The 24,492-nt window shown below is 34.2% G+C and overlaps 1 protein-coding gene across 8 annotated transcripts in view; it reads left to right on the top strand.

Annotated features, from left to right (window-relative positions):
* The window catches only part of LOC145248141 (uncharacterized), a 568,735-nt gene that overhangs the window by 243,312 nt on the left and 300,931 nt on the right, over window positions 1–24,492 (top strand). For 4 of the 8 annotated variants that reach the window (XM_080109961.1, XM_080109958.1, XM_080109959.1 and 1 more), the window contains exon 1: window positions 2,041–2,550. The exons of the other annotated variants lie outside the window; for them this stretch is intronic. In XM_080109961.1, the coding sequence (XP_079966087.1) occupies window positions 2,469–2,550 (82 nt within the window). In that variant the 5' untranslated portion in view covers window positions 2,041–2,468. Of the gene's footprint in view, window positions 1–2,040; window positions 2,551–24,492 lie in introns of those variants that run through there. 8 annotated transcript variants of the gene reach the window in all.

Raw genomic sequence — 24,492 nt, 5'->3', positions numbered from 1 at the left:
TTCGTCACCTAACGCAAAATTTCTCGGGGGGGAAAACACGCATTTTTCTAGCCTAAGGACGAAACACATTCAAATGATGAGGTGCTAAATGGTGGGCAAGAAAGCAAGTTGATCAACCGATATAAATCGGAATAAAGATCCACAGTTTTTTTTTTGTTGTTTTTTTTTTTTCATGTCATAAGAAATGATAATTTGTATTTGAAAAATGAAATTTCTGAAGTAATTCTATGGTTTTAAATGAATATGAGTTTAAAATATTTTTCGTCATTTTTTGATGGAGTATGCACACTGGTTATAGATATTTTGGTTAGGAATTTAAAAAAAGAAAAGGGGGGGTTAATCTCACAGAAGTCAATTTAGTTGCAGCCCGTCGTAACAAAGTTAGACTTAGGCAAGAAATCTAGCCTTCCATACCTCAAAAAGGGAGATAACCCTGAATGGGTGAAAAAATTGCATCGGCATTCTTTGATTGGAGAGACTTAGACGATCAGTAAAAAACAAATAAAGAAAACAACACTGAACCTGTTTCAAAGGAACAGGTTAATATTTAGTCCTGTCTTCACCCGGAGAGTGGATATAGAACTAGACTGGTTTAATATTGGAGGTTAATCTCTTCTATAAAGAGAGAACTGTGAATGTTTGCAAAAGTTGCCTAGATCGGACCCGTTGATATTTTCCGGTAAGGGCACCTGGAGTGACCGGCCGGCTGACAATGAATTACTTTCTTCTCTGGTAGGAAGACGGAATACCTGGGAGAAATGAGTCCTGACACCGACTAGAACAGATATTAATTTCAAATTATGTATTTGCTAAAAATCTATGAACGCAATTTTAACGAATTGGGTACAAGACCATCAAAAGTGTGGGGATTTCGCTTGGAGGCAAGTCCAGAGTTCAACTTAATTTTTAAAAATGTACAGAAAAAAAACAGAAAAATATTTATGGTATATGTATTCAGTAGGGAACGAAAATGTTATATTCCAAAAATCACGTAAATTGATCAAGTAGTTTTTTTTTCCTTTTTTTAAACCAATAAAATCAATTTTTATGAGGATGTGATATGTTGTGCCTGGATACGTTATCTTTAATAAATCAAATGAGACAACTCAATTCGAACTACTGAGATCAAAATGAGTCTTGTAATGGCTACCATTTATTATTAGCATCACTAAGCATCGTAAAAAACCCGCTTTTCTCTATCTTTCTCATATACATATATGTATGTATGGTTGGCCACGAGACAATTTTAACGAATATGAAAATACACCACATGATGATCTCATTTTGATTTTTATTATCTTGTTTGTTTTTAAAATATTATATGAATGCTCGATTATAAAAACTGATAATCTTCATACTTATTAATCGAGTCAATTTATTTTGACTTAAATTTTATTGGTATATAAGCAATTACCGAATTTTGATGTATTATTTAATTATATTAAAATTTTTGGTTACAAAAATTAATACGGTGTGTGATATATATATATATATATATATATATATATATATATATATATATATATATTGTTGTTTAGGTTGACCTCTAGACTTGCACCGTCATTGGTCAACCTCTGTCTACCCCACTTTAAATTGGACTTATTTTCATTCATGCACTGTTCCTTTCGTGCGTTTATGTTTTGCTGATCGTGTTCACTTCAGCAATCGCCATAATACCGCATTTACCCACTGGATTGCCCGAATGATTTAACATCAATTTTATTTGCAGCAGATATTTACAATTTACGGTTCGGACGCCCGAACGCCCCTAGATAAACTGAAAGTAATATAAATAGATTTGGAGGGGGGTTGCACACCTAGCGTCGGGTTGGTAAGATTAGGATCGTAACCTCGCAAGCAGTTTATGGCGCTTACATCAACTAGTAAATATAATATGCAATAAGAAAGGAAACGACGGGGAATAAATAGCAACAGGCTGGCCCTCTTCAAAAAAAAAAAAAAAAAAAAAGAAAAAAAAAATCTTTTCTCAAAGAGAGAGAGTGAGAAAGAGATAGGGGAGGAGGGAGTCGACGCAGGAGTAGAAATAAAGTCTCTTCTATTTGCGAGCTCGTTGGTCGACTCGTCGGTCCAGAGCAAAACTAACAGCAACGATTCTCCCCCTTATCCTAAACCTATACCAATTAAAAACAAAACAACAACAAAAGGAAAGAAAACTTATTCATATCTGAAGGAGGGGTGAACCAGAACTCGACGAAAGAAAAACAAAAACAAAAAACTACAAAAACAAAAAAAAATAGTGTGCGACTTGTATATTTAAAAAACAAAAAAAGAAAAGCAAGTTCTTTTTTTTTTTTTTTTTTTCCTTCCGATTTTAACAGCAAAAGAAAAGGCGTAAAGTTCGCTGAAATAACTCTCCATTTATTTATTTTATATTTCTCGTTTATTCGGACTGTAATGCTCGGTGGCGGCAGGGACGATAAGTCCTGTTAGACTTGGGGGTCTTTATTATGGCTGTGAAGCGACCGCTGGTCACAACTCTGACGTCTATACAATTCACCTGGATATTGGTTTTTATACTTCTTAGTTCAGGTAAGTAAAAGAAAAAAGAAAACTTTCTTTCTACCGACTACGATTAGCGTGTGTGTGTGTGTGTGTATATATATATATATATATATATATATATATATATATATATATATATATATATATAAAAGGAAAAAAAATAGAACTACTACATTCCATTAGTTGTTACCAGCAACTTAAACGTTTGTTTCCTCTGCTATGCATTAGGGGTATATTACCAAATTTCAAACGTTTCTTTTATGCACCGGTGTGTGATACCCTGAAGGTACGAACCTCGCATTATCTCTGAATATAATTAGACTAAAGCCGAATAATTCCACGTTTGTTACTCAAAGGTTCCCTTGAGTCTGAGTGACAATAGTCTCCCCAGATTTTTACTACTCTTCCCTTCTTTCGATAACTGTTGCAAATTACAGCCGTTTACCATTGATTTCTCACCGAAATCAACAGTCGCATTTCCCTGGAAATTTAAACACCAATGTGCTTTTCTAGTGGAGGTCTGGATGGTACTTTTTCTCATCTGTATTTCTATCCTTCCAAAGCCTTCATTGCTACTGTCTGTGACATAAAGCCATGTTGGCATCACTGCGCTCGGAGGGACTTATTCATAATAATAATAATAATAATAATAATAATAATAATAATAATTATAATAATAATAATGATCAATATCTCTACTATTCTATAAAATAAACTTTTTGTGTCTGTGTGTTCGTTCCCTATGGACTCAAAAACAGCTGGGCCGATTTTTACATAAATTTCACACGAAGGAACTTCATGTGCTTGGCAGTTTTCTTAGATAGGTTTTGTATTGGAATGTCTTCGATAAGTATCGATAATTGAAATAATCCGACGAAAGAAGGGAAATGCGATTTTGAGCTTAAGTTAATACCTTACACAGCCTAACACCACAAATGCATTTGAGAAGTTTTATTATTACACAAGCAGAAAGACCTGACATATAAAATCAACAGTAGATTCTTTGATATGACAGGGGCGTGTTTGAAATGAATGTTTCTGTTTGGAGCACAATTGGATTATGATACTAGATATTTTGCATGTTAAACTTTAATTCAAGCAATTATACATAAAAAATTTTTATAAAATCAACAGTAGGTTCTCTACAGTGCAATGTAGACCACAATGTATTGTGAAATACATTGTAGTCTACATTGCACTGGAAACTACAATTTTTAACACAAAGAAATAAGTATATATTACACTACGCTGGAGTAGGTTGTTAAAAAAATGTTTTCTTTGTTTTATTCATCATGACGTGAGGCATGTGAGCTTCCGCCTGGTGCACTGCGATGGGTTGCCAGCTTGACCAGGCAATCAATCGATTTGATTAAAAAATGGACGATTTTACCGATTTTGATGACAATAAAAATATGGGGTGTGAAACATTTGTTGATCATCATTCAATCCCGGGCAACGTTGGGTCACCATGCTAGTTATTATACTAAAGCCGAATAATTCAACGTTTGTTTCTCAAAGTTATATATATATATATATATATATATATATATATATATATATATAAACTTTAATAATACATTATGACGCATACTGAAATAGCTTTTAATTTTGGGGTCGAATTAAGGGTAGTTTACAAAATACGGACTTGTTTTTGGTTGTTTTTTTAGATAGGATTTTCCAGTTAAATTTAATTTTAATGTATCTCTTATTTGATGTATTTTTATTTTATTTATCTATTTTTTTCTCTTTTTCGTCCCCCCCCCCCGAGCATATTAGCACCTGAAACGCAAGGGACTACTATTTAGGCTAGTGTCTAACAGGGGACTGCAGAGCGTTCATCATCGAGATATAAACATTACGTTTAACTTTCGGCATCTTAGTGCAGTCAGGGAAACGGGAAGTGAATTCCGAAGTTTAGCTGCACGAAAGAAATAACTATTAGAGTACTAGACCTACAGGATTGTAATGAAGGTGTGGGATTTTGCTGCTTGTTGGGTAAGTCGGGGGTATGTAGGCCGAAGAGACAAAAATGTTATGAGTTCAACAGAGCATATTCCATTTAAACCCCATACTAAACTGTTAGGTGAAAGTACAGAATAGTTACAAAATGCCCCCTTCCCATGTTAAGAATGGCTTTCTAAATAATAACCTTACTATTTTAGCAAAGTCTGTATTTGAAGATATCGTTTGTGAGTGTCGATCCCATGAAGGATAGAACTACCGACTATCAACTAGATCGTCGTGGGTTCAATTCCTGGTTCAGGATGGGTGCTAGTCTAGAAACACTGAAGAACTATGATACAGCGAACAGTTTATCTGTGGATGACATATATATGTGTGTGTGTGTGTGTGTGTGGTCATTCACATGCGGTACTGTTTCGTTGTATCACAACTCATCAGTGTGACTAGACTAACACCTTTCCCTAGCCAAGGATTGAACCTAGAACCATCGCATCGATAGTAGGCAGTTCTACCCATCGACCGACGGGAGCGGCGCCCGCAAATGACCTCAACAAATGTCTATTTCAAACAAACATGTACCACTCTTATAGTGCTCAAGCCGATTACTTTTTTATTGACAAACCAAAAGCAACCCTCTTATATATATATATATATATATATATATATATATATATATATATATAATGTGTGTGTGAGAGAGGGAGAGAAGGAGATAGAGAGAGGGAGAGAAGGAGATAGAGAGAGAGAGAGTCTTTAAGTTACCACAAAGGTTTATACTGTACTTCAATTACATACGACTAGAGTTCTTACTTTACCATCATATAAAACTTATTTATTCAGAGGGCATTTCATATTTTATTTTTAAAGAGAGCGAAACAAGCAAATGTCAAGCACAGCATGAAAATTTCTTTACAAAACAAAAAAAAAAACTGAGTTAAATAAAGTTTCCGTTTGAATTGTCGCCGTGAAAAGCAAATATTTGTATAAATAAAATGAAAATCGAATGCATCTTAATCATTCAGCCTGACTTTTGTATTTTATACACTAAGGAAGTCCCCTCATGAATTTCAGGTATATTTTCTATCATGAAATAAATGTTCTTGAAATAGGCTGAAACAATTGTATATAAATAAAGTGTTTTTAAAGGATACCAGAATTTCCTCTAAATTATGTTATATATATATATATATATATATATATATATATATATATATATATATATATATATATAATGAATAGCAGTATAGCAGAAACAGCGAAACGGATTATTAAAAATGTATTGGATCTGTACATGCTGGAGGATCTGTTTTGCATGAAAAGTAAATATTTGAATCTTGAAATGTAACTATACTGTTATTCTTTTATATGTGCTCTGTTATCATATTTAACATACATTGAGCTTTTAAGCAAAAATATTGGTATGCACAAAAAGTGAAATATAATTGAAAAACATTTTTATCACATACACGCACACCACGCACACACACACACACACACATATATATATATATATATATATATATATATAGTAAGTTATAAAATATATATGGCGATTAATCTACACTGAATATTCCGCGTTTCATCCACTCTAGGACTCTTCAGGCGCATAAGCCTGAAGAGTCCGAGAGTGGATGAAACGCAGAATATTCAGTGTAGTTTGATCGCCATATATATTTTATAAATTACTAACTAGCTCTACCTACGTATTGAGCACTTTTGAAGTAAATACTTAACGTTTATCCATAAATTTATACTTTCATATATTAATTTTATGTGAGTAAATGAAGTAGTTATATATATATATATATATATTATATCTATAAAAGTGAACGTGTCTGTCTGTCTGTCTGTGTACATTTCCCTACGCAATAACTCTGTCAATTTTTAGTCTATAGACTCGAAATTTGAAATACCGGGTACTGAGATTTGGGAAAATCGATGTGACGGGTGTCAGCCAGAAATTTAGCTGTTAAGGGGTCAAATTTCAACGATTTGACCTTTAAGAACTCTACCAAACTCCTCCGACAATTTTGGGTCTAGACACTTGAAATTTTAGATATAGGTTCCTTGAACCTGGATCTAACTTAAAGTGATTTGAGCCCGAAACAATAAATTTTAAGGGGTCATAATAGGGGTCAAAGTTTTAAAAAATTAACCATTTTTTTTGTTTTTTTTTGCTTTTTTTGCACAGCATACACCTCCAAACACCCGAGCAACGCCGGGCACCCCTGCTAGTATATATATATAAGTGAACGTATCTGTGTGTCTTTGTACATTTCTCTACGCAATAACTCTGTCAATTTTTAGTCTATAGACTCGAAATTTAATATACAGGATTCTGATATTTGAGAAAATCGATGTGATCGGTTTTCAGTCAGAAATTTGGCGATTAAGGGGTCAAAGTTCAACGATTTGATCTTTGTGGACTCTACCAAACTCCTCCGACAATTTTGGGTCTTAACACTTGAAATTTTAGATATAGGTTCCTTGGACATGGATCTAACTTAATAACTTTATTTAAGCCCAAAACAATAAATTTTAAGGGGTCATAATAGGGGTCAAAGTAAAAAGAATTACTCCTTTTTTTTTGCTCGGTATACACCTCCCAACACCCGGGCAACGCCGGGCTTAAATGCTAGTGTGTGTGTGTGTCTGTGTATATATATATATATATATAAACTATTCTCGTATATAGTATGTTTTATATGGGAGAGCTCAATGTGTAATACAGAACAAAAAAAAATAAAATTTTTAAAAAATACCACACCAACCAAAAACTTTCATTTTTTTTTCCAACATAATCGCGATTTTCATCGGGGATTTTGAAAAGATCCGATTGCGTTGAAACAAATTTATGATGACATCGGGCTTAGTTTTTGATTTTTTTTCTCCTTTTTTTCATTCTTTTTCTTTTCTTTTTTTTTCTTTTTCTTTTCTTTTATCTTTTTTTCTGTCTTTCTCTTTTCTTTCTTTCTCTTTTCTTTTTTACTTTGTTTTCTTTTTCTTTCTTTCTCTTTTCTGTGTTTCTTTCGTTTTCTTTTTTTCTTTTCTCTTTCCTTTCTTTTTCTTTTTCTTTTTTCTTTTTCTTTCTTTTTTCTTTTCTATTTTTTCTTTTTCTGTTTTTTCTTTCCCTTTTTCTGTTTTTTTTCTCTTTTCTTTTCTTTTTCTTTTCTTTTTCTTTCTTTTTCTTTTTTCTTCTCTTTTCTTTCTTTTTCTTTTCTTTTTTTTTCTTTTTCCTTTCTTTTTATTTTCATAATCATAAGTGTTTCGTTTATGGGAATAAATAATTAAGTACCAAGTACTGTTTTAATACTGATCATGACGAATCGATTTTCCCGACTCCCCTGCTAGCGAGCATAACCGACCCCCACCAACCCGCACACGAATTTCTGTTGTTTATTTTAATGAGATTTAAACTGAGACATTTTCTGATTTTGAACTTTCAATCACAGTTTGATAGTTTTAGACGCTCTAATTAATTGCAGGGTGTGGTTTGAAGATTGAGTGCACAAATTAATGTTCTTTCAAGCCCCCAGTTATAATCGCGCGTATTGCATTTTCATTCAATTAATCTCGTAGAATTACTTAAAAAATATTAATTTTATACATGTGAGTGTCTACACTCGTGCACTTATTGAAGAATCCAAAGTTCTTGTAGAATTATCCCCTGTTGCACTGACACATATTCCATGAACGTTTACATTTTTTTTTTTTTTTTTGCTCCGAAGACAAGTTTAGAAATATATGGCAATAATCTCTTTTTTTCCTGATTTCATGGTTCTGTGCGACTAGCTCGCCGCCCGGCATTTCCTGGTCGTAAAATACGCTTAAATCTTATTTTAATTTATGCAGATTTCGTATTTATTATTATAGAGCCAATTCTCTATTGATTATTATATTGTATCCAATATATAGTCGTGATTTCAAAAAAATAAACAAAAAAGCAAATATGACTTGGGTGCTATCAGCTAGAATCGAACTCAAAACATTTAAAACTCCAGCATTATTCGTTTCCATCTGAGCTTACGGCAGATGGATATCAAAACTTTAAAAATTAACCCACTTCAATGTATAAATGTAGATTTTCGCATGCGTAGATGAGGATTTGAAGTTGATTTACGCCTGCCAAATTTTGATTTTTTTATATTGACCCCTTAGCAGTTACTTTTACGGCTAAAAACCAAATCGAATTTGGTACACAGGCCCGAATATCCTATAATATCAAAGATACGTGCAAAATGGATGCCGACGCTCAAAATGTATGAAAATTTTGACCCCTGCCTTTATTAAAAATTCACCAAAAGTCAGGAAATTAACCAATTTTAATGAAATTTTCAGTATTTATCAAATAATGATCACGGAATATAATGAACTCTTATTTTTATTTGAATCTTAATGGAAATGTATTATTTTGCTTAAACAAAAAATACCTTTACTAAAGTTATGGTTTTCAATATTAAAAAAATCATGAATTTATTTTTGCTTTTCATGAAAATAAAGCATCGTAAATTATAACAATTAAAAGACTAATAATTTTTACAGGAACATCACGAACCCCCCCCCCCCCTTAAGTCAGTATTAATTATTTGGATATAACTCTGAAGAAAAATTATATTCTCGAACTATCAATATTATCATTGAATTAAGCATTGTTTATTTAATATTTTCTCACCAAAAAAGTATAATTACAAAAAATATTTCTAGTTTTTTTTTAGATTACAGGTTTCGCATACTTTTTTATGTACGATTCTAATATTTTAATTGTTTGCATGAACGTGAAACTTTCAGGGTAACATATTTTTTTATATAATCTTAAACAATAAATTTTTATATAATTTTAAACAATAAATTTTTATATAATTTTAAACAATAAATCTTTATATAATTTTAAACAATAAATTTTTGATTTCTCACTGGCAATATCCATTGGTCTTCACTGGAAGTTAGATGGCAATAGGCCTCTCCAAGATCCCAATATTCTTCGCACTCATCCAGTGGAGGTCTGGTTAGTGATTTCTCTCCTCGGTATTTCCTCCCTCATTGTCCCTTTCTCGACTATCTGGTGTGGTGTTAGTTGATGTTGATATTACATTTTCTGGACGAGGACGAGTTGACTTACAATATTGTAGTTTCATTTTTCTCAGTTAAATGTGGTGTTTAGCTATTTTTTTTTGTCTTACTTCTAATGCAGTTCCTATATGATGGTTAGCATTTGTCATTTATGTGGATTGGTTTCTGCATTCGAGGGTTTTTCTTTAGGATTTCTGCTGTTTTCAGCATTACTGTCTGTTTCATAGTCTCAGTCTCCTCCTGGATTATTATTTTTTACTCACGAAGAGTAATCACACAGACCGCCATCAAAGATTTCTCTTTGATGAGAACAACTTGTGGTGTTCTCTGGAGTCTGAGTGACAACACGTCTTCCTAGATTTCGAGTAATGTCCATCCCTTTCGATAACCATTGCAGATGAATTTGCGTTATCGTAACAGCTTCTTACGATCGATTTCTCGTTGGCGACGACCATTACTCGTCGAAAAGCCTCCCCAATGTCCCAGTCCTATTTGCACTGATCTAGTGGAGGTCTGGCTTGTGCTTTCTCTCCTCAGTCTTTCTATCCTCTTTGACCCTTATTTGGTGAAACGCCAGTTTTTGGTAACAGACACACAAAAAATGAGGGAGAGGAAGACAGAGGCGCAGGGGGTTAACTTATAATTATACAGTTTCAGTTTTCATGATCCCATATAATGCTCATTTGTGTTTTCCATCTGTAGCAGCTTCTGTATGTCCAGTTTGTGTGTGTAGTTAATGTGCATTGGTCTCCGCGTTCAAGGGTTTTCCTTAATATTTCAGCCGTTTTCATTATCGTTATCCGTTGTATCTTATCAGCCATATTATTATTAATGACTCTCATCCGGCCGATCTATATTAAGTGTTTGAATTTTTATTCAAATGATTTTATTAATACATTTCTGACTATCGGACATAATGTGAAACTGCAATAATGTATTAGACGCCACGTTTCCTTATTTTTATAAACTTCAATATGAAACAGGGAGTATAGGACGTTAATAATAGAATGCCAATGTGGACTAGACCTCTTGAGCATTAAAATTGGGGGTAATTCTTATCGAATTTTCTAAACTCGAGAATGTTTGGTCGTGATAGAGTTCAACTTGTAAGAACAGTTTCAAAACAAATGAAAGGCAATAAAACATGGGATTAATAATTTTTTTGTGAATGAAATTAATTCATCAATAAATTGATAGATGCTAATTTAATGGCTAAGTTCTACGCTGGCTAATTATTTTGCTTAAATACTTTCAGCTGTTAAAGTTTTCATATTTCTTCAACATTCGGGATATTTTAAGCCGGTCATAAAACTACGTAATCTCATATATATTATTTTAATTAACATTAATAAACCTTACGAAAAATAATCTCATCTTGGTGTCCACTTTCTTTTCCCCGGGATTTTTTTTTTTATTACTCATCGTCTCAAATCTCAGGGAACCATGCTGAATGCACTGAACGTAGGGCTGGCAAAGAAACATTACCTTCGGTTAATTAATCCTAACAAACTCCGTCTCTGCGACTTGCTACGATGGCATCCATACGAATTCTCAAAATGGTTTTGAATATTTTCACGGCATATCAACCTCTTAGTGTTATTTAATGAATAATCTCATCATTTTAGCAAAGAAAATTTAATGTTTTAAGATCTTCTTTTTATTTTATTGATTAATTCTTTTTTTAAAATATAGATTGTATTTAAAGCGTAGACTGGACATTAACAGATATTAAAACTTCTGGTTTAAGTGGACCTTCAAATAAGGGCAATAAGCAGTAGACACTTCTCAAAGCTTTCAAATGGGGTCTCACTATCAAACATGCGAGGGTGGTTTTTAAAGTAAAGCCTCGTGTTTTTAATTAAAAAAAAATAAAACGCTGAAGAACTATGGAAACTGGAGTGATACCATTAAAACGAGTGACGTTTTTGTGTTCCAGAATTTATTTTCTACATAGTCACCACCATTCTCAATGCACTTTTGCCAGCCTCTTTTAATGCTTCGGTCGTAAAAGTCCAGACCATACTTTGTCACTCGTACCTCTATCGCCACTCTGAAATCGATGAACCCATCTTCTAGCTGTGCTGACATCAACTGCATCAGTTTCGTAAACGCTCAACAGGCGCCGGTGAATGTTGATCGATTCAATTTTTTTTTCTGCATGGAGGAATTCGAAGACGTATCTTTGTGCATGACAGGGGTTGTTTTCTTAGAGTATCACACCGTCAATATCTGTAACAGTGAGAAAAAACTTGCAGGTCATGATTGCATATGTTCAGTTATCTTAAAAAAAAACAAGTTGCAATCCTCCCTGAAGCATTCGGAATAAGAAAAAAAAATAGTGGTATTACTTTTGGAACGTCCCTCGTTCTCTTCCTATCTCAAATATCAGAATTCTGTTTAGGCACCGTTTTGATTTTTACTCGAAACGGGTCATGCTGCCAGTTGGAATGTAAGGGATACTATTAGGAATCGTGTCTAACAGAGGACTGTGGGGAGTTTAGCAGCAAGATATTTGTTAACATTACTTTTTACATGAATCATTTGGATTTTCGGACTACCGTTCCTATCTTGAGTGTTATTTTTATAACGTTTCGGTCGATGTAACCTCTGACCTTCATCAAATGTATTTTTTTCTGTCGAACTCGGGAATCTGCACAGAAATTTCGAACAGAGCTTTTTATTTAATCAACGGGAATAACATGATCTCCTTCTGTCAGACTGGATACATAATTTCTTTAACGCTTTTCTTTTAAGGAAATTCAAAGTCTAGCAGTCCGAAGGAGGAAATTATTAGTGTACAGGGCTTTCCAGTATCTAGGTGCCTCAACAGTGAAGGGGTGGATTGTGCTGCTTATTGAGTATGTATGTCGAGGGGGACACAAGGGTTATAAATGGAGTATTGTTGAACTGGTGTATGTACAACTAATCTCTAAATTTTAGACAAGGCTAAAAAAAACGAGTCTCAACTCTAACAATCCTGCACTATGGATGAAGGAATTCGTCAGACCACATTTTATTAAAGTAATCGTAAAACAGGTGTGCAGCGATGGAAAAGAGGTTAGAGCTTGATCGATAGTTTGGAACCTGTTAAATTTGAGGCTTTTTGGGGGCCCTGTCTTAGAGTTAGAGATTAGTAGTAGATGCGCCAGCTCAGGTGGCAACAATACTCCATTTATATATTTTAGGATTGTTATATATTTAATTTCTCTTTTTTATGCATTATATATATATATATATATATATATATATATATATATATATATATATATATATATATATATATACTAGCAAAAGTACCCGTCGTTGACTGGGTTCAAAAACAGCCTACAGAAAATGGACTCTGATTTATGAAAGTATGATAGGTTATGAAAAGGACGGGTTATAAAGAGATAGCTTCGAATTTGGGGTATCAAAACCAAAGCAAAATATGATGAAAGTAAAAATAAAATAGATAAACCATATAATTCATATACCATACCTGTTCACGCTGAAACACTTATCACAATATTCTGTGGATCTTTATTAAAAAAAAAAACCTGGCAGAACGGTGGTTCATTAAAATTGTGGGGTCTGCATTCGCGCCTGGTCCACAAAGTATGGAAATAAAAAATTTAAAATAAAAAAAAATGTTTACAAGTGTTTTTGATATAGATGTACATAAGAATACTTCGATAAGTATGTTTTAACTTGAATAGGGATGGTATAATAAAATTGTGTGGTCTGCGTTCGTGACTGGCCTCCATAGAATGGAAATAGGGGCAAACTTTAATAAAGACTTTTCATACCTATCTCTGTAAGTATACTTTGATAATTATGCTTCAGTTTGAAGAAATATGATATAATAAAATTATGGTGTGTTCGTTCAAACCTGACCTTCATAGAATGGAAATATGTCACAAAGTTTAACAAGGTTTTTTAATATAGATCCACAGATTATTGTGATAAGTGGTTCAGTGTGAACAGGTATGGTATAATAAATTATGGGGTTTGTCTATTTTATTTTTACTTTCATCATATTTTGCTTTGGTATTGATACCCCCAAATTCAACCCAAATTTACAACCCTTCCTTTTCATAACCTATCATACTTCCATAAATCAGAGTGCATTTTCTGTAGGCTGTTTTTGAACCCAGTCAACGACGGGTACTTTTACTAGTGTATATATATATATATATATATATATATATATATATATATATATATATATATATATTCCTTTAATTCGGTTGACACAATTCTTGACAGAAAAATTCAAAATAGCACAATGAAAGAAAAATATAAGCTATTTGCAACGTCTCTTTCAATTTTTGGGATTTTTTTTAATCATGTCCATATACATTTTATTTCCTTTTGATGGATTGATTGTTGCTATTTCTTCGGATGAGTTAAGGGCAAAATAGATTCACTAATTGATATAATAATTAAATGATTGATTTTGTGCTACGAAACAGATACAGTCAAGAAATGTGAATGCCAACTAAATTAAAGGAATAAATTGTAAGATGGTCGACATCATGAAATTTGCAATATAGACTTTTGTCAATCATTCATTATATTGCTCTGTAATTACATTGAGCTTCTTAAATAAGAATTGGTATATATTTGTGATGGGACGATTCCAATACTTTTCCGATACAAATACCGATTCCGTGCTAAATTCCCGATTCCGATACAAATACCGATTCCGATTTCTCATAAATATTTAATTATTTAACTATAAGATTGTTATTTTCCCCGAATTTCGTAAAAACACATGTTAAATATGCAGATATTTTACTAAACGTCAAAATACACTTGTGGAGGATGATCTATCGATTTTAGCTTTACTGATAATTGAAAATCAATAAATATTTATCATTTTATCATTATTACCAGCAATGGAAGATTTTGCTTTCAACAAAACCAAATAAATAAAGGCAATCAAACGAATCGTTTTGGCATCGGAAAATAGGTATCAATTTTTCCAATACTCCCAAAAGTTCCGAATTTTCCGGTTCCCGATTCTGATTCCACTTAATCGTTCCAACACTAGTATGTATAAAAAAGAAAATATAAGTTAATAAATAATATTTCCTCAGAAACACACACACACACATACATATATATATATATATATATATATATATATATATATATATATTCTGTCTGTCTGTGTACTCTTGTAATCTTGGAGAGAAAAAAATCGATTGATTGTTGCTATTTCTTCGGATGAGTTACGGCCGAAATAAATTCACTGATTGACACAATAATTAAATGATTGATTTTGTGCTACGAAACAGATACTGTCAAGAAATGTGAATGCCAACTGAATTAAAGGAATAAATTGTAAAATGGTCAGCATCATGAAATTTGCAATATAGACTCTTGTCATTTATTATTTATATGGTATGTAATTAGATTGAGCTTCTTAAATAAAGATTGGTATATATAAAAAGCAAATATAAGTGAATAAAGAATATTTCCACAGAAGTGTGTGTGTGTGTGTGTGTGTGTGTGTGTGTGTAAGTGTGTAAGTGTGTGTGTGTGTGTAAGTGTGTAAGTGTGTGTGTGTAAGTGTTTGTCTGTGTAATCTTGGAGAGAAAATAACTTCGAAATCACCCAAAGAAGATAGCGAAATGACGTAATTGTCACTATCCGACAGCTCCAGCAGGCAAAACCGTGCCAAAACCCCCACCCTCAGTATTCATCGGCATTTCACCACCCCAATACCGTGAGACGGGATTTCTGTCGATTATATAAACCACATTCATATTTCTGGTCTCAGCCGCGCGCATTACTGACGAGTTCAGTATGGTCCTTAGAGGCATTAAAAACTTTAATCACTGACGAAGCTGACGTGTCGATTTGCGTTAAAAAAAAGGACTGAGACCAAAAAGGTCGAAATAATGTTTTAAATGATTTATTTATCATGATTGTTTTTAATGTTATCCTATACGGCTTATTTTGAAGTAATTATATTTTTTAAAAGTCATAATTACATTTGGAAAATAAAGACATAATTATTTGTTACGAGCAAAATATCCGACCAGATTTTTTGCACATATTTTTGCTAGCGTAATCTCCTCCTCTTCCCCCCCCCCCTCCAAAGAAAAGGACAAACGGTAATCGCAGTTTTGACTTCGGTGCTTCGTCAACTGAGCTATAAAAAATAGTTTCGTTGGTAGAGATTATATCGTATTTAAATAGGATTATTCATTTATTTACATTTTTTTTTACTATACTAAAAGCCGAAAGCACTCTATTCTTTTGGAGTAAAACTATCACTTAAACGCTTAGGGGAAATCATTTCTACTCTCCAAGTGCTCAATCCATGGGAGAGCGTATATATTATAATACTAAATCACGTTTTTTTTTGGGGGGGGGAGGAAGAGAGTTGCTTTTTGCTTTTTTTTTTTTTTTTTTTTTTTGTGCCTAAGGCTTTTTCCTATATACTTTGATAACATAAAATGCGTAATAAATTTACCTCAGTTTTGGGATTGAGTTATGTTTGATAACAAATTTTAATTACTCTAATTGAATAAGTCATCAATCTCTCTCTCTCTCTCTCTCTCTCTCTCTCTATATATATATATATATATATATATATATATATATATATATATATATATATATATATATATATAATGAAAAAATAAAGTCAATTGATTATATTATAAGTAAAATATAAAAAAAATAGTAATTATCATGGTTATAGGCCGATTTTATTATTTAATGTTTGGAATCTAATTTACCAGTATACATGCACTGAAGTCGGTATTTTCATTGAGCTTATTATTTGGAACAGTTTGGACTATAATATTAGGAATATATACTTAAAAATATATTTTTATATAAACCCGAGAAATATGTTCGAAAGACATTCCCAAAGTAATATCTCTTATTTTTTTTTATTTTTGGAATCTTTTGAGATGATGCTTTATAATTTGTGCTTTCATTCTTTTTGCGGACTGCTATCCTCATCTTCATAGTTGTTGTTTCATCACATTTCGGCCAACTCATCCTCTGACCTTCTTCAGGTGATTAACCGCGACGGGATAGGAATGTTGAGTCTTGTCACTGTCCCCCAGTATTTACTGCCTTCCATAGTTGTCTCACCACGTTTTTGGCCAACTAATCGTTTGCCCGTCTTGGGTAGGATTGAAACTGTTATCTTCAGACAATGCTCACCTGGAACCGTAGAGAATCAACGCTTCTATCCACTGCGCCACGGGCATTTCATTCGTGATTTTATTTGATATTTAATAGGTAGATTTTAGAAGTGATTAAGTCATGTGTGGCCAAACTGTGTCGCATTACACGATTACAGGTGATATACTAAACCCACAGATGCTAAAAGAAAATACAATCATTGAATTTTACAACTAAAAAAGAACCTAATATTAATCTCGCGATTTAAAACGCATTTTTATGCAATATTTGTACTTTTATGTGTTAACTCATGATCTTGGTTAGGGTTAGTTCCGACTACCTGTTTTCATATCAACCGAAGTTCATTTTAGCACCATTCTAGGCTCTATCTTGAACCATCAGACTCTTTTTTTATTGAGATGAATTACAGTCATGTTCAGTCCTAGGTGCCGAACCTTCTCAAGCATAATCTCTAATGATAAGAGCACTTTATTACTAGCCGCCCGAGGCGCTTCACCCGGCAAATACCGACAGATCCTTTTTCAGTTATGATTACCAAGATGCTAATTAATAGCTTGACTCGCTCTAGGTGTTATATCCTCCCAGACATTACTTCTTCTCTCAGGATTGATGTGTGTTTTTGGCTATGATTACCGGGATTATGTATTATTCGGCTGACACTAGATGGTGTACACTTCCAGGCATTGTCTTTACCTTCGTAAAAAAGATTTGTTCGTTGTCAGATGCCTGGGGCGCTCTTACCTGTGAATACCGACATATCGGTTCTCGGCTATTTTTTTATATCTTTCCGGAGTTTCCCCACTTGAAAGCTGGTTGTTTCCACATTAAAGTGTCTTAATATTTAATCGTTTCGAAGCGGGGAAACTAGTAAATTCTTGTTACGAAGTGGGTGGGGTGGGAGTTCAAGAGGTACAACAAAACTATTAATGGGTCACCTTGTATTTTGATAAAATAAAAACTTGACTGATATTTCGGTGGTAGAAAGATCCATGCATCCCGGAAATCTCATCATGGAAAAGCGTAGAAATACTAAATGAAATGGATAATGCGTACGGTACGTGTGCACCGGCGTAAAGCTATAATCAAAGTCGGAAATCTCCCTCGGTTTGCAGAACTCGTCTGTTTTTTCTTTTCCTTTCCATCCTTCTTTTTCGCTGTTCCGTCGATCCATTACGCTGGAGATTGAAATAGCATTCCTACCACTAAGTGCACAGATTAAATGGACGCATCTTAGCATCTCTCTAAAAGGCTCTGTCTGTGGGCCAATCTGTCACGCACACATGTGAAAGCATTCTCGTCGGTTTGTTACGCTTGCATAATTATTTTTTTCTTTTTTCACCACTAAATGTGCAAATTGACTGGACGCATCTTAAGAGTATCTGTTTTTCGGTAATTATGCAGAATAGGGACCGCGTTATCGTCGGCATATTCCGGACGGGTTTCGTAAGGTGCCGAAACGCTTAGCCAATGAAAACCGTAGCAACCAAAAATTGGAAAACGCGATAAAATAATATTGCTGGAAGTTCAATAAATTTGTGAAAACTGATTAAAGTCGCCATTTTAATAAATGTTTGAAAACTGGTTAAAGTCGTCACCATGAGTATAGTAGAGTTGGGGCAGACACTGCCCTCTCCGGAAGGAAATAGTGAATTTTCTGAAAAATGGAAACTTATAAGCGAAAGTAATAATTGCCTTACTCGTGCACATTCAACCTTCAACAAAAACACAACTCAATAGAAACACAATGTAACCGTAAGCACCTAACCTTAATCTATGCTTAGTATGGTTGAAAAAGAAGTACACAACAACAACAAAAACACGCATTAAAACCTTCTTTTGCTATCAAAAAACTAAATATTCAGGTAACTTATAAAATGAGTGGGTTTTTTGTTGTTGTTTTTTCATTGATTTGAAGTTCCCAATTCATTTTTCATTATTTTCTTCGTAACAGCAAAAAAAAATATGATTTTACTTGAAAAATTTTGGCCTGCATTTTTACGAAAACACACACACAAACACACACACACACACACACACACACACACACACACACACACACACACACACACACACACACATGAAACTTTCGTTTGGAACCTTCCAGTAATTTACGTAACCTGATCGGAATATGCTGACGATAAATTTGTGTTTACTCTATATAAGTATCTGTTAATATGTCTGTGTGTGTGTGTGGCTGTGTATAGGATTCACCTGTAAAATAATGGGCCGATCATTACAAATTTTGAAAAATAATTGCAAGGTGTAAAGGGTAAAAATGTGGGAGATATTTAACTAATATTTAGACAAACAGGAGTGAAAACTTCCAATACCAAATTTTATGAAATTTTACTAATAGTTATTGGAAACTAAGCACTAAGCCTTAGTGGCTTTAACAGACTTCCTCCGAAGGAAGGAGTTCCATGGCAGTATGAAATTCACGAGCAGTTCCCAGTCACATATATAAAATATATTATTAGTAATAATTATTAGACATTAATTACTAAATATCCTCCAAATTACATTTTTTTAGCGTGTTTTAAAACGATTTTTAGAGAGCTTTTCACACACTCAAAGCGAACACGTGTCTACAGGGTCATCCTCGACTTGCCCGTGTATGTATACATGAATGATTCTTGCGATTTTGTAATGACGTGTTTAATGTCCCTCTCAAGCCTTAAGATCTTAAGATACTCGTCCGTGCCCTTCAATGGGGCTTGCAGCGTTCCTGTCACAACCAATCAACTGTAAATCCGTTATTTATTCTCTGGTTAAGTACATTTTTAGTGAAGCTAAATTCAAGAACCCTAACGCAGTACCGGTCTATCCGGTTTCTCCTCTGCCTCATCTATTTGTTTCCTAGTATCCCTTTATATCTCTCCTTCCCCTATCTCTCCCGGTCTCTCCCCTCTCCCTCCCTCTCTTTCTCTCTCTCTCTCTCTCTAATCGAAATTGATCAAGATGAATACATAGCAATTTTATCAAATGATTACGAAGGAAGCGTTCGTATTTAAGAAGTAAAAAAAAAAAACACTTTCATACGGCGTATTAGTACATTTATATGCATAGACCATCAAATATCGGAAAGTGCCGGGTCTTCTTTTAAAGTAACAATGAAAAGAAACTAAAGTTCTTATTTACAATGCCTCCCCACGGGACAGAGTTAGATACCAGGGTCATTTTTTTTAACGTGGAGAAAAGAAACAAAAATAACGCCATGAAGGATTGATCCGCCACTGAGAAAGAACAAGAAATTTAAGTGCAGCATCCGAAGAACAGTTACTACACTTAGAGTTATATATTTTTTGATTCAATCTGAAAAGTTTACAACCAAAACAGAAATAAACAAAAACAATTAGGCACAAGGCCACTCAAAAATTGGGGATAAGGGATAAGGGTTATTGCAAGTACATTACGTTAGTGTGGAGATTTGATGAAGCGTTTACTTAAGGGGGCGGTTCATTAGGAATTTGTTTATGTTGGACTTGAACACATCCAAGTTGTAGTCAGGTGGGAAACAGGCAGACGGAACAGGCGTGCAGTTCTAAGAAAGAAGCTTTGTTCATGGAATCTACGTTTTGATTTAGGCACAGATAAAGAGTGGGGGAAAATTTTCACAGTGGATTCGGCTAGACGGGTGTTTTTCGTGAAAGATTGGCGAGGGGGGACCAGAGATTGGAGCTCAGACGAGCACCTGCCATGGAAATAACGACAAAACAAGGATAGGCTCGCAACGTCTCTTCTGTGGGAGAGAGGTTGCAGGGTAGAGAAAAGGGCATCCCCCACTAAGCCACGAAGTCTATTTTGTACTCTGTCAAGGCAGGATAGGCTGTTTTTTGCAGCTCCTGCCCAGATATGGCATCAGTATTCCATTCCTGTACCTTTGCTAGTTTATGCTTGATTCTAGCTAAAGTTCTTATTCACCACAATACCTCAAGCACACCGGGGGTCGTCCTACTTAAGATTCCTAAATCATATTGTGTGTGTGTGTGTGTGGCTTTTAAATAAACAATAAAATAAATTGGTAAACATAAAACTTTATAAAACGTCGTTCGTTTAAATTTTATTTCATTGGCTTGGGATGGGGGAAGAAAGTCCAAAAAATAGTAAGAATGTTAGTGTGATCCTCTTAGCTCTCTTTAGGTGGTAGAATGCCCATTGTTTCCCGGCTTGGTGTTGGTCGAAAACAAGCAAGCCGTTCTCTATGTGGGGCTGAAATTCTAGGCAGGATCAAAGCAACTAGGGTTGATTGGGGGGTATGTAAAGTTTCTCCAAGATTGCTTATTGTGGTAGCCTGGGACACCCTGATTTTGGCCCGGGAGCCAAGAACGTTATCACTATTCGTACTCACTATGAGTTCTCACACATGGCATCATCAGGGATTATTCACTGACTAGAAAGGGTGGTGTTACCTGGAGGCTGAGTGATAACAGATTTCCAGTACTCTCCACCTCTTTTGATAATATCTGTAATTTTATTTACATTATCGCAACAGTCGCTTACCATTGAGTTATGACTGCCAACAACCATTTGTCATTACTGGAATTTGAGTGGCAATAAGCCACTTTTAAGACTCCAGTACTCTTCACACTGATCCAGTGGAGGTTCGGTTTGGCTTTCATCCTCGGTCCATCCATCCGCATTGACTTTACACGTATATTTTGTGTGGTATCACCCGAAGCTGATGTCTTTTTTGTGAAGGTGAGGACAGTTTATTATATTTCTTACAATTCAACTAATAGTAATAACAAGTATAACAAAAATGATTATTATAATAAGAAGAAGAAGAAAAAGAAGAAGAAGAAGAAGAAGAATACGCTTGAATGCAGAAACTATTACACACGGGCCACATAAGCGGGCCAGATAAACTGCTACAAAGGCAAAACATGAAGAAGCGTCACATAGAACCAATAACATTAAAGCTGCATATCTACAAGTTCGCTATCCCTTCCCATTGCCCCATCATCGCCTCTCCCAAAAGTGTCATACCAAATCACCGAGATGGGTCAAGGAGGATAGGAAAACCGAGGAGAGAGTACTGACCATACCTCCGCAGGTCAAGTGCCAAGAGAACTGGGACCTAGGGAAGTCTTATTGTCACTTAAATTCCAGCGAAGGCCAATGGCCGCTGCTAGCGAGAAAGCAATGGTAAACGGCTGTTGCGAAAATGCAAATTCATTTGCAAATGTTATCGAAAGAGGTGGAGAGTACTGGAAATCTGGGGAGATTTGTTGTCACTCAGTTTCTTTGTTTTCAAGGAGATATCCTTGATGACCTGTGCGAAAGCTCCTTGTGAGATAATAATAAATAAACAAACGAATACATAACGATTATTCTAGTATAACGGCAGATGTAAATAAATATCCAAATTAAAACTAGGTCATCTCCGATCACAAAGAAATGAATAAAAAAAATACTCGCTAAAACAACAAAGAAACCGTTGTGCGCGCACTCATTGGTTACAATAGGAAACCCAGTACTACGAGAGTATATAAAAATAAGAAGTAACATCAATTCCATGCAATAGCCTGACAAATCCTCATGAGAATGAAACGCGAAAATTCTGTGTAGTGTAATTGTCATATATTTTCAACACATACACACACACACATATATATATATATATATATATATATATATATATATATATATATATATATTGTATTAACAAAACCAAGATTCAAAAAAAGAATTGATAGCAACCAAAAGTGTATTTCATTGTTAGTTACAATTGTTTCAGGACTAATTGGACAAATTCAAACATTATTGCGTTTGAAAATCTTCACATAACCAGCCTCTCTTCAGACTTACTGAATAAAAAACACTTTAACAATAGAACAATATGTAAAGATATTTCGCTTAAAGGAAATGAAGCAAGCGAAAACATTTATCCCGGACGCATCTTTGTTAGAAGCTTATATATATATATATATATATATATATATATATATATATATATATATATATATATATATATATAGATATAGTGTGTGTGTCGTCCACATACAGTACTGTTTCGCTGTATCACAGGTACCAGTGCGGATAGGCAGGCAATTACCTCCAGCCCGGAGCGAAACGCGGCCGCCCAAACGACAGTCAAGGCCTCGCCTGCTGTTGTGCGGCCAGTGAATTAACGATATTTTGACATCGTCCAAATGTCTAAGCTCGATTTGTTTACACAAAGAGCATCGCTTAATACGCTAATGACAGTTTGTATATCACTTCCCAATATGCTCAATCCAAGATAGGGAGCATTTATATATACATATATATGGTAGCAGATATATCCGGCGTTGCCCGGTATTTAACGTAACGTTAAATTCTTTCTAAAAATTGAAGTAAAAAAAAAAAGCGGAAAGAAATTGAAACATGCGCAAGCGAGTAAAATGTTTTTTTTTTTCTGAACAGTTCATTTCTTGTAAGAAAAAAAATACTATAGCTGAGATCGAGGCGAAAGCCTAAAGACAGTGAGTCAAATACGATTACCATTAGACCAGCTTGCCAAGTATTTAAAGTGTTTTCAAACCTACTTATTCTTGACATAAGGAAACTCTCATGTGAGCGATTTGCGCATGCGTAGTCGTGAAACAGTTGATACAGATAAGAATCTCGTATCAATTTTTCAATTCTGACCCTTTTGCAGCCCTTTTTTCTGAGTGAAAACCAATTAAAAAGTTTTCCACATGTCTGAATATCCTATATCCCAAATTTCAAGTATGTAGATCAAAAATTCGTTGTGTATATAGGTTAAGAGTTGTCTTCACACGCGCGCACGCACACACACACACACACACACACATTCTCACATATATATATATATATATAGAGAGAGAGAGATAAGGGGAATAGGTAGTTTCTTGAAGTATTTCTGATAAACAAATATATGAGAGATTGGAAGAGCCAAGATCAGTGCAGAAAACCGGTAATGTGAATGGTTACAAGTTTTTGTCTCTCTTCTATCAAGGCCAGACTTTTTAGGAAATATATATACACACACGTTTTATTTGTTTTTACATAAGGAGTAATGTGTTGCTACACAGTCATGAGCATATTTCGGTCAGCTAGTTACCTGTGACTAGAGACCTCTTCGGATGATACAGCTTGTACACGAAAACAAAGTTTGCAATGAAAATTATATATATATATATAATATAATATAATATAAAGCTGAATGTGTGTGTGTGCCTGGTCAGGAATAGGCTCCTATATGGTTGACTATTTTTAAAAAACTGATTACATATAATGATAGAAGATGTATCGAAACACAGGAATGGGTATGTTTGATCTGGCAGAACAGTGGTTCATTAAAATTGTGGGGTCCGCGTTCGCGCCTGGTCCACAAAGTATGGAAATAAAAAATTAAAAAAAAAAACGTTTACAAGTGTTTCTGATAAAGATGTACATAATAATACTTTGATAAGTATGTTTTAACTTAAATAGGGATGGTATAATAAAATTGTGGGGTCTGCGTTCGCGACTGGCCTCCATAGAATGGAAATAGGCACAAACTTTAATAAAGACTTTTCATATCTATCTGTGTAAGTATACTTTGATAATTATGTTTCTGTTTGAAGAAATATGATATAATAAAATTATGGGGTGTTCGTTCGCACCTGACCTCCATAGAATGGAAATATGTCACACAGTTTAACAAGGTTTTTTTAATATAGATCCACCAATTAGCAAGGTCAGGAGGCCACTCGAGAATAACGGTTAATGGGTATACATTAGTCAATAGTGGAGTAATCATAAGTAGAGGAAATTTTGTAAATTGAATTACTTGGGGAGACG

Source organism: Euprymna scolopes, chromosome 26 (assembly GCF_053919585.1).
Source record: "Euprymna scolopes isolate OS-2025 chromosome 26, ASM5391958v1, whole genome shotgun sequence".
Classification (NCBI taxonomy): domain Eukaryota; kingdom Metazoa; phylum Mollusca; class Cephalopoda; order Sepiida; family Sepiolidae; genus Euprymna; species Euprymna scolopes.
This window is presented reverse-complemented; position numbering and strand designations above follow the sequence as displayed.